At 54.9% G+C, this 11,133-nt stretch overlaps 2 protein-coding genes across 2 annotated transcripts in view; both read right to left on the bottom strand.

Annotated features, from left to right (window-relative positions):
• Window positions 1-9,597, bottom strand: part of MEGF8 (multiple EGF like domains 8) — a 49,205-nt gene extending 39,608 nt beyond the window's left edge. The window contains exons 1-5 of the mRNA XM_008062432.2: window positions 8,770-9,597; window positions 1,830-1,993; window positions 1,369-1,575; window positions 430-610; window positions 263-351 (exon numbers count right to left, since the gene is read on the bottom strand). Coding sequence (XP_008060623.1) covers window positions 263-351; window positions 430-610; window positions 1,369-1,575; window positions 1,830-1,993; window positions 8,770-8,971 — 843 coding nt within the window. The 5' untranslated portion in view covers window positions 8,972-9,597. The remainder of the gene's footprint in view (window positions 1-262; window positions 352-429; window positions 611-1,368; window positions 1,576-1,829; window positions 1,994-8,769) is intronic.
• Window positions 9,598-10,136: 539 nt separating this feature from the next.
• TMEM145 (transmembrane protein 145) overlaps window positions 10,137-11,133 on the bottom strand; it is a 9,507-nt gene continuing 8,510 nt past the window's right edge. The window contains exon 16 of the mRNA XM_021714681.1: window positions 10,137-10,471. Within this exon, the coding sequence (XP_021570356.1) occupies window positions 10,386-10,471 (86 nt within the window). The 3' untranslated portion in view covers window positions 10,137-10,385. The remainder of the gene's footprint in view (window positions 10,472-11,133) is intronic.

The following is an 11,133-nucleotide window of genomic DNA, read 5'->3' as shown; positions in this document are numbered from 1 at the left end:
AGAGAGAGAGAGAGAGAGAGAGAGAGAGAGAGAGAGAGAGAGAGAGGGGCACAGAAGAGACACAGAAAAATAAGAGGCAGAAAGAGAAATAGAGAGAGGAGGAAGGAAAAAAATCAGAGAGAGAAAAGGCAGAAAGGGAAAAATAGGTTCCTCTATCAAGTTGTGGGGGTGGGGGAGTATAGGTGATAAAGGATCAGTCTGGGGTCCTAGCTGGGTCTAACTAAGTGAACAGGCTCCTCCAGGGCAGAGAAGAGGTCCATACCGGGGCAGGATTCAGGTCCCAGGACTCCCAGGTGTTAGCAGAGAAGTTGTACAGGACGAGGTCACCCAGGGCATTGTTGAGGTCTTGGCCTGTGGAAGGTAGACTGTCTCAAGACCTGGCCATAGGCTGCCACACCTCCAGAACCCAGAAACACCCCGTCTGCTTACCTCCAAAAACAGCCAGCAGCCCCGGTGGGGACAAGAAGGCACCAGCCGCCCCAATACGGGCAGAGAAGGCAGGATCCCCAGCACTCACGTTGTGCCACCAGCCAGCCCCCTGATTCTCCCAAAGGTGCAGGTCACAGGCACGTCCCAGGAAGCCAGGCTCACAGCGGCATGGCCCCAGGGGCTGAGGGAAAGGGGACACAAAGGAGGGGATACCAAGAGAGAAAGAGACAGAGAGACAGGGGAGGATACAAAACCAGAATCAGACAAGGCAGAATGGGAGAAGGAAAGAGATCAGGAATGGAGAAGACAGAAAAAGAAAGAAACAGAGAGAAAGGGAGAGAGATGGAGACAGGAAAAGGAGATAGGCAGAGAAAGAGAGAGAGAGAGAGAAACACAAGACACAGGGATACAACCAGAGAGAAGCAGAGAGGTGGAAAAAAGATCAACCAAACAAGGAAAAGACCCAGAGAAAAATGAGAACAGGCAGAAAGAAGACAGGTTAAAGAAGAGACAGTTAGGTCAATTTTCAGCTTGGCCTTGAAGAGTTCAAATTTGGGTAGGTCAAGGCCAGAAGGGCTCAAAGCATGGTCCAGATCCATGGGTTTAGCACAAGGTCTGTGAAAAGTCAGAAGTCATGGCAGGGGAAGCCAAGGTCACACAGAGTGGCTGGGTGGGAGGAGGGAGCTGGGCCTGGCAGAAGGAAGGAGGGCTGTATTCACAGGCAAGAGTGGGGCAGAGTGGGCTCAGCAGGGGAGGACCTGCAGGTGAAGGTAAGGTGGGGTTGGAGTAACAGGTTGGGGATGAGATCTAGAAGGAAAGGGGAGAGGGGAGAGTGGTGGGGGCAGTTTTATGCAGGACCAAGGTCAGATCTAGGAGATGGATGTAGTGGGTGTGGTCATAGATCAGGGTCCCAGGGGACATGGATGGGAACAGGCTTACCAAGGCGCAGGTGCCATGGCTGCCACAGTAGGCTGAGCATTCCTGCAGGCTGCAGTCAGGGCCACCCCAGCCTGGCTCACAGGCACACACACCAGTAGGCTGGCACTGCCCATGGTTCTGGCAGCCACCCGGGCACAGGGAGAAGTGGAATGAGGCATTAAAGCCCAGCAGGTTGTAATTGGCATCACTGAAGAGGTGCAGCAGCATCTGCAGGAGCAAGGTAGGTCAGGCAAGGTGGGCAGGGTTCTAGGGTGGGTCACTCCTGCCTCCACCTGACCTGGGGACCCAGAACCCCATATCCTTTGTCTCTTGCCACCTTCCTTTGTCCCTGTCCTTCTCTCTGATGTCCTCTTGCTATCTCTCTGTCCCCCTCTCATTCACTTCCCTGTGGATCTATCTCTCTTCCTCACACCCCTCCTAGATCCTCCGGCCACAGCCCCACAACCCCTGTCCCCACTAACCTTGCCCGAAGAAGCCTCAATGGGTGGAGGCCGAGTGCTCCCGCTCAAGCTGGCAAGCAGCGGCCCTCGGGGGGAGTCACCATCATACACGAACAGGTAGTCATATGTGCATTCCGTGTCCAGGAAAAGGAAATCCAGTAGGATCCGGTGCCGAGGACTTGGGGCTTGAAATGGGCACAGAGGAGCCAGTTCAAAAACCAAAAACTGGCCTCCCAAAATCTCCACTCAGCCCACCTACAAACACCAAGCCCTCCTCTGGGTGATCTCGGGGGCTCAAGGATGAGTCAGATCTGAGAAGGGCTCCCAGTCTCATAGCCAAGGGAAGTCAGAGCTGTGACAGCCAGAAGGATAGGAGCCCAGAGAAGGAATTACAATTTCAGTCCTGGAAAAGACTCCTGAGATCAGGCTGAACACCTGTACCATTCAGATGTGAAAATAAAGTGCAGCCAGAGGATACCCCACCACACTGGTGACAGAGCAGAGTCACAGTGCTTCTGATACCTCATTTCCTTTCTATGCTTGAGCTTCAGACACACCTAAGCCAGAGGCTTGGGGTCCAGGCCCTAGCAAAGGGGTACTCCCAGCAGGAAAGGGCCTCCAGGCTGAATAGAGCTCAGAGGAAAGAGTTTCATTTCTTCCCCCCTGAGCAAAGGACTGATCTTTAGAGCATCATAGTTCCCCCATCCCCACCCAGAGTCTCATTTCTGCTTACTGTGGTGGCTAGGGGCACAGACTCCAGCCAGACCACCAAGCTCATATCTTAGCTCTGCCACTGACTAGCTACTAGCTGGGCAACCTTGGGCAAATAACCTAACCTTTCTGGATCTGTTTCCTCAAAGAAAGGGAGAAAGGGAGAGATATGGACAGGAAAAGGAGACAGAGAGGTGAGGGTAGGGGGAGAGAGAGGTAGGGAGGGAGGGGGAGAGAGGAGGGGAGAGAGGGAGAAGGAGAGGGAGAAACACAGGACACAGGGACACAACCAGAGAGAAGCAGAGAGGTGGAAACAAGACCAACCAGAGAAGGAAATGACCCAGAGGAAAGTGAGGACAGAAAGAAGACAAACTTCTAGGCCATCCCTTCCACTGAAAGTGAGAGTTAATTCCCTGCCCCTTTTATCTGGGAAGAGCCTTAGTGACTTGCTTGACCAGTAAAAAGCAGTAGAAGTGACATTCTAGGACTTCTAAAGGTAGGCCATAAGAAGCCTGGCAGCTTTCACCTGGGCCTTGTAGAATGCTCCTTCTCAGAACACAGCTGTCATGCTGTGAAAAGTCAAAGCCACATGAAGATGCCACACGCAGGCGTTCCTGTCAACAGCCCCAGCTGCACTTCCAGGCAGCATCAACTGCCAGCCCTGGGAGGGACCTTCTTGGATGTCCGGCCAGGCGAACATTCAGATGACCGTAGCCTCAGCTGACATCTGACTGCGACCATGTGAGAGGCGATAATGCATGTAAAGTGTTTATAACAGGCCTAGCATATCGTAGTAAGTGCCACTACCTCAACACTGTCACCTGTGCTTGTTCTCTTCCAGGTCCTGGTTCCAGAAAGTTCTCTCATTCTACATCCCATACCAGAGGGCTCCATGAGACCACTGGCTCAGGGGAGTCTTCTGGGCTAGGGAAACTAGTAGACCTGGGTTCCAGCTCTGCCCCTGAACTGCTGGAGGACCCAGGGTCAGTCCCTTTCCTCCATGACCTCAGAGCACTCATCTGGATCCTGGAAATACTCATCCACCACTCATAATGGCTGGGTGATCTTGGGCCAGTTCCGTGGGCTGAGTCTCAGCTTCCTTGACTGTAAAATGGGGATAATTCATCCCATCCACCCCAGCCAGTGTGAACATTCAACGAGGTGGTGACTCTAACCTGCCAGCCCAGAACCAGAGTGTTCAATAATGTGCCCTGTCCAGCCCTTGTCCTCTCTCACCAGGACCTTTGATCCAGCCTCCTTCTTGGCCTCTAAGCCTACAGTCTTGCGCTAACACAGGTCCCTAAGAGATGTTCCCAACTCATTCTGGCCCTGTCCTCCCCTGCCTAAAAGCCCTGCATGACTCCTACCACGCTAGGAGAAAATCCTGCTCCCTAACTTGGTGTCTGGAACCTGTCTGTTCTTTTCTCACACCACCCCACTGCTTGCAGCCCTATCAGGAGCTGGGCCTGTGCAAAAGCTTCTTCCTCTGTCTAGAACATAATCTCCCTTCCCTCCAGCAAACTTCTCTTCCTCTAGAAAGTCTTCCCAAATGCCCCCTGGCTGGGTTAGGTGCCATCCTCTGGGGTTCCCACATCTCATTATAACCACCATTCCTCTGGGCCTGGAACATCTATGTCCGGGTTTGTTTCCCCTGCCTATGAGGCCCCCAGGGCAGGGCCTGGACCTGGGCCTAACTCTGTCCACAGCATTGCCCAGCTGAGAGCCTGACCCTGAGCAAGGGCTCAGGAAATGCTGGATGATGAAATGAAGAGCTACACAAGAGAAAGAATACTGAAGCTGGCTCTGGCCAGAGCCCCGGAGAACATCACACACAGATCCCTACCCTTGGTCTGGGTAATGCAGAAGAACCATTCAGTCAGACCAGACACCAGACCTCCCAGAATCTCATCATCTCAACCAAACTATACAGCTCTATTCGTGGAATTACAACAAGTACATCTTTGTCAAGTGTCTGCTGGAAGCCAGTTCACCATCTGCCTTTCCCAAGTTCCTCCCTAAGTTCAAGGTCTCCTGTTTCCACCCAACCTCCACACCATCCCAGTCAGAAATCTGATCCCCAACCCCCGCGCCCTCAGAAACAAGATACTTATGAGGATGTTATGAGAACTAGGACTAGATAAAGTGTGAACGTGGTACAAAAGTACCAGGGTTGGTTGCTTAGTGTTTTTGTTTGTTTGTTTGTTTTTTGAGTTGGAGTCTCACTTTGCCACCCAGACTGGAGTGCAGTGGCCGCTCCCGGCCACCGCAACCTCGACCTGCTGGGCTCTGGTGATCCTTCTGCCTCAGCCTTCCAAGTAGCTGGAATTACAGGCGCGTGCTATCACGCCCAGCTAATTTTTTGATTTATTGTAGAGATGAGGTCTCGCTGCCCAGGCGGGTCTCGAACCCGCGGGCTCAGGCAATCCACTCACCTCAGCCTCAGGTACTCCTTTATAGCAACACAAAATAGACTAATACACCATCTCCAGTTTGCCCCCACCCAGCCTGACAGCAATGGCCCACTCCTGCTCAGAATTCTTCTGTGGCTCCCCATCAACTACAAAAGAAAGGTCAAACCACACAGTGTGACAGTCAAGGCCCTTCTTCCCCTGCTTCTGGCTGTCTCCTCACCACCAAGTCAACAGTGCAGCCACACCAGGCAAGCCTAAACATGGATCCTGAGACACACCAGCCTCCCTCATGTCTTCATAGAGACTGTTCTCTTTTTCCACCCAATAAGCTCCTATGCATGCTTCAGAACCCTCTTCAATGTCTCCTCCTCTACAACTTCCAGATAAGTCCTCTCCCTCCCCTAGGCCTGTCCACCCAACTCCTGCACTTTCCTTTCTCAGTCCTGAGCACTGTCTCAGTGAATACACAGGAGCTGAATATCTGTGTCTAGCCCCACCAATCCCAATCACTCTGGGATTCTTCAAGGCCAGAGGACAATTTATACCACCTACACACATACAAACATACTCTGTATTCTATTTTCTCCCCCTCAACCTGAAAGGAATAGGCCTCAGACTACGGACAGTTAGACACGCTTACTCCCAAGAAACATACATCCATACCCCACACAGCAGCCAGAGAGTTCAAAAACACAAATCAGATCATATCCTCTCCCTGCTCAAAACCGATCCCCATCTCCCAAGTGCCCCCACATAAAAATCACACTTCACAGCCTGCCAAGGAAGACCTTGCATGATCCTGGCCTTGACATACCTCTGGCATTTGCCCATGACCTCCCCTGTCTGGGGAACTCCTGCTCCTCCTTGGAAGCCTTCCTGGACTTCTCCAGTTACTGCCTTTGGACTTCTCTTCTGCCTCCCTATTGCCCTCAGGATACAGCTTAAAATCACAAAGTCCTACCCCTCAGTTCCTTTCAACCCTGTGGCATCTGGCTCACTGGTTGTCTTCTTTTACTCTGTTTCAGCACACTAGATTTCTACTTCCTCAAAAATATCACACGTTAAAAAAAAAAAAAAAAAAAAAAAAGGCCGGGTGCGGTGGCTCACGTCTATAATCCCAGCACTCTGGGGGGCTGAGATAAGAGGAATGCCTGACCCCACAGGTTCAAAACCAGCCTGGGCAACTTAGGGAGACCTCATCTCTTCAATAAATCAAGAAAAATTAGCCAGGCGTGGTGGTACATGCCTGTAGTTCCAGCTGCTTGGAAGGCTGAGGCAGAAGGATTGCCTGTACATGGCAGGTTGAGGCTGCAGTGGCCGTGAGCGTGCCACTGCCATCCAGCCTGGGTGACAGAATGAGACCCAAAGACAATTTTTTTTCCATTTAAAAAAATGTTTTAAAAATCACACTGAGAGAGGCTGAGCATGTTGGCTTATGCCTGTAATCCCAGGACTTTGGTAGGCCCAAGCAGAAGGATCGCTTGAGTTCAAGACCAACTTGGGCAACACAGTGAGACCTCATCTCTACAAAAAAGATAAATAAAAAATTAGGCCTGAGCCCGCGGGTTCGAGACCCGCCTGGGCAACTTGGCGAGCCCTCATCTCTACAATAAATCAAAAAATCAGCCGGGCGTGGTAGCGCATGCCTATAATTCTGGCTACTCGGGAGGCTGAGGTGGAAGGATCGCCGGAGCCCAGCAGGTCGAGGCTGCGGTGGCCGGGAGCGGCCACTGCACTCCAGTCTGGGCGAAAGAGTGCGACTCCAACTCAAAAAAAAAAAAAAATTAAGTGGGCATGGTGGTACACGCCTATAGTCCCAGTTACTTAGGAAGCTGAGGCAGGAGGATCACTTGAGCCCAGGAGTTTGAGGCTACGATGAGCTGTAATCATACCACTGTACTCCGGCCTGGGTAACAGAGCAAGGCCTTGTCTCTTAAAAAAAAAAAAAGGGCTGGGCACAGTGGCTCAAGCCTGTAATCCCAGTGCTATGGGAAGCCAAGGTGAGGGGATTGTCTGAGCCCACGGGTTCAAGACCAGCCCGGGCAACTTGGCAAGACCTCATCTCTACAATAAATTAAAAAATTAGCCAGGCGTGGTAGTGCAAGCCTGTAGTTCTGGCTACTTGGAAGGCTGAGGAGGAAAGATTACTGGAGCCCAGCAGGTCGACGCTGGGGTGGCCGTGAGCGTGCCACCACACTCTAGCTTGGGTGATGGAGTGAGACTCCAACTCAAAAAAAAAAAAAAAAAATCATACTCTCCTGCTTCTAGGCCTTTGCATGGACTATCCTTCTTGTCTGGATTGCTCTCCTGCTCCCTCCTACACATGGCTCTGGTCTCAGTTATATCCCAGAGTAAGTCAGATGTCTTCTCTGGGCTTCTCCACTCCCTGAGAGGGGGTTTGTCTCCCTCGCTGACTGGACACCCCTAAGGGTAGGGCGCCTTAGATAGGCTAGTCCTTCTTTCTGGATTGTTCTTCCTCCCCCTCTTGACTCATTCCTTCAGGTCTCAGCTCAGACATTTCCTCTAGGAAGCCTCTCTGCTCTCCCGCACCCTCAGGTCAGGTACTTCCTCTGGGCTCTCCCAGGCCCGTGGGCCTCCTTCACAGACCACTCTGGATCATCACTGTCTATCAATGTGTTTAAGTGGACTTTAAGTCCCAAGTCACCAGTGACTGCTTGAACTGTCTTGGTCAGGGCTATGTCCCAGTAGCAAATATAATGTTTGGCATTTGTATAACTAAAAAATTTTTTGACTTATTGTAGAGATGAGGTCTCGCCAAGTTGCCCAGGCTGATCTTGAACCCCTGGACTCAGGTACTCCTCTTGCCTCCACCTTCCAAAGTGTTGGGATTACAGGCGTGAGCCACTATGTCCAGTCTAATATCATTTATTAACTTTAATTTCTTTTAAGTCAGGGTTTCTCTCTGTTGCCCAGGCTAAAATGCAGCGGCATAATCATGGTTCACCATAGCCTCGACCTTCTGGGCTAAGGTGATCATTTCGCCTCAGCCTCCTGAGTAGTTGGGACTACAGGAGCATACCACCCTGCTTGGCTAAATACCTAATACCACTTATTGAACATTTACTATGCATCAGCCATGTACATGTTAAATATCTGGTCTCATTTAATTCCAACAACCCTATGAGGTGAGTACTACCGTCATCCGCATTTGAGGAGAACAGAACTCAGAGAAAGGAACCCACCTGTCCAAAGTCACAAAGCTAGAAAAAAAGTAGAACCAAATTCAAACCCAGGTGATTGGACTCAGAGCCTGAGTTTTTTGGTTTTTTGTTTTTTTTTTAGTTGGAGTCTCACTCGGTAGCCCAGACTGGAGTGCAGTGGCTGCTCCCGGCCACCGCAGCCTCACCTGCTGGGCTCCGGCGATCCTTCTGCCTCAGCCTTCCGAGTAGCCGGAATTACAGGCATGCGCTACCACGCCCGGTTGATTTTTTGATTTATTGTAGAGATGAGGTCTCGCTGCCCAGGCGGGTCTCGAACCCACGGGTTCAGGCAATCCACTCACCTCAGCCTCCCAAAGGCGCGGGATTACAGGCTGAGCCACCGAGCCCGGCTAGAGCCTGAGTTTTTAACAGTTACTCAGAAGACCCCTCACATATGCTCAGGGCTGGTAATTGTCCACTGGGTCTGGGTGCGTCTCCCCCACCAGACTTGGAGGCTTTCCAGGGCAGGGCCCAAGTTGGCAACAAACCCTTGGAATCAGGCATTTTAGAGCCAAAGGCCTGGACCAGAACCGGGCTCTGAGAATGTGGTGAGTGAATGAAGGCACACATGAATGAACTAGCAGCAAATTAGTGAGTGACCCACGCGGCCCCACTCACCCTCGATGAGCCATTCGCAGTTGCCATTGACGCTGTAGTTGCCCGCACCATCCGTCACGAAGCCTGACGCCTCCCGCAGTACCTGCCGCTGCCCCTTGCAGTCCCCTGCCCAGGCCCCAGGGGACAGCGACCCCAGCAGGGACAAGGCCACGGCCAGGGCCGCGGTCAGGGTCTTGCCTGGGGCCATCGCCGCCTCCCGCATTGACCCTTAGAATGGGGACGGGCCCTAAAGACCTGGAGAGGACCCGCTACCGGCTGCAGGCCCTGCAAATGCGACCTCTATAGGCATAGCATGGCCTTGTAGAACGCTGAGGTCCCGGAGACGTAGTCACTGCGAAGGGAACGGCCGCTGTTCATCGGCTCTGGAAGGCGAAGGGCGGGCCCTACAGACCGATGGAAGGCCCTGTATTTGATGTCGTTATGGACGGGGCCGACCCCTAGGGGCCGTGTAGGTCCTCTATAGACACGGGCCTCCATAGGGCAGCCGGCCCCCATAAACAGTGTCCAGCAGTTACAGACTCAGGCCGCTGCAGGCCAAACGGACCTTACAGACGGGTGGGCCCCCAGGGGGCGAAGGGCTCTACGGCCGGCAGGGACCTCCATAGAAGGTGCGGACCCGGACTGGCCAAGTTCGGATGGTCCCGAAGAGATTCCTCCAGCCGGGGGCGGGGCGCGAGCGTTTGCTGGGGGCGGAGCCCGTCTTCAGGGGCTCGGGCCCGGACCCCATAGACGCACCCCCTTCGCTCACCCACCCGCACCTCCCTCATGAGCCGGATAGGCCTGATCAGAGAGACGAAGGGACGCTAGGGCCAGAGCGTCCCCGGGAAGACCCGCTGGGAGGGCGAGGGGGCGGGAGACGAGAAGCCGCTGTGGGAGAGCGGGCGGAGAGGAGGCGAGAAGTGGCAGAGCGGCAGGTCAGAGCGGCCCTGGGAGGACTGCGGAGTGCCCAACTCCACCCCTCCGCCAAGGGAGACTTCCGGAAACTTCCCCGCCCGTTTGTTACCAGCCGCATGCGCAGCAGCGAACTCCTCGGCCTGCGAAGGGAGCGAGTCACGCATGCGCAGTGCTACGATCGTCACTCAAAAACGACTCCGGCTGCCCGGTGGCTGAGCAGAGCATATGCCACTGGAGGGCGCCTGTACCTCTGTCTGGGAAAGGGAAGGTGAAAAAAGCGGTGCAGTAAAGAGGGCCCTGCTAGATCTTTGATCATTTTCAGTGCTTCCAGATGCTGGGTCAATATAAAGGTCAGGCCCCTGTCTCCAGTCCCAAAATGCCATTTCACAGATGGACACACTGAGGTCCCGAGCCTGAAACAGTTCTGGCTCAGCCTCGCCGCTGAATACCATCAAGATGTAAAAGAAGCCATGTTATAGATAAAAACTCAACGAATCCTCTTTATTTTGGCAAGAAGGGGGAAAAGTCTTTCTGCCAGGGACCCCCGGAATGGAGACGGGGCGGACAGAGTGCGGGTCCGAGGTCACAGATCCGAGGGTGGGTTTCGGGGTCGAGACCAGCATCGCAACATCCATCCCAGGAGCAGCGTCTCGCGTTCGCGGAGTCCTGGAGAGTCACGCGCAGGGTCCCGGCGGTCATCACGTTTCCGGAGTCCGGCGGGCTCAGAGGTCTCGGAGGGGACCGGGGGGCCGGAGGTCACGGAACAGCGGGAGCCCAGAATCCGGCGCCGCTCGGGGCAGGGGCTGAGGGAGGGGACGGGGAAAGCGGCTCCCGCGGGACCGTTTGGCACAAGAGGGAAGGGGGCGCGGGACGCCGTGCGCCCCACCTGGGCGCGCGGGGTGGGGAGGGTTGGGAAGGCCCAGGATGGCCGAGCTCTGGGGCCAGGATAAAGCAGGGGTCCGGAGCCCGGCCGGGCCCGGTGCGCGGCCCATGGGGCAGGGGTGCGCAGGGGTGCTCAGACCGGGGGTGCGGTGCCCCCGGCCGTGTGCATGCTGAAGTATTCGGTGAAGCCGGTGTGCGGCGCCGCCGTCTGGGGCACGAGCGGCTGGTAGGGCGGTGTCGGGCCATCCCAGCCCGGGTCGGCCGCCTTGGGAAACCGAGCGGGAGGGGGAGGGGAGGCTGCGCCCGGCTCAGCCGTGGTCACCACGCGGCCCCTCGGGGCCGCCGCCGCCGCCACCGCCGTCTCCTCCACCTGCTTCCCGGCCTGGGGGGGGGGCAGGGTCAGACGCCGTCCGGGACCCTCGGGGGGGCAGATGCGGCCCCGAAGACCCGTCCCCCTGCCCCCGAAGGACCCGTCCACCCCAGGTATGGACGCAAGAGTCAGTCAGGGAAGGAGTGGGTGGCGGGGCGCCTGGGCAGCGGCGCCAGATACTCAAAGGGCGGCGTCGGGGCGCGCGGGGCGAACTCCGG

Source organism: Carlito syrichta, unplaced genomic scaffold (genome assembly GCF_000164805.1).
Source record: "Carlito syrichta isolate Samal-C Ts95f unplaced genomic scaffold, Tarsius_syrichta-2.0.1 Scaffold305703, whole genome shotgun sequence".
Classification (NCBI taxonomy): domain Eukaryota; kingdom Metazoa; phylum Chordata; class Mammalia; order Primates; family Tarsiidae; genus Carlito; species Carlito syrichta.
Note: the sequence above shows the minus strand (reverse complement) of the source record. Positions and strands in the feature narration are given on the sequence as shown.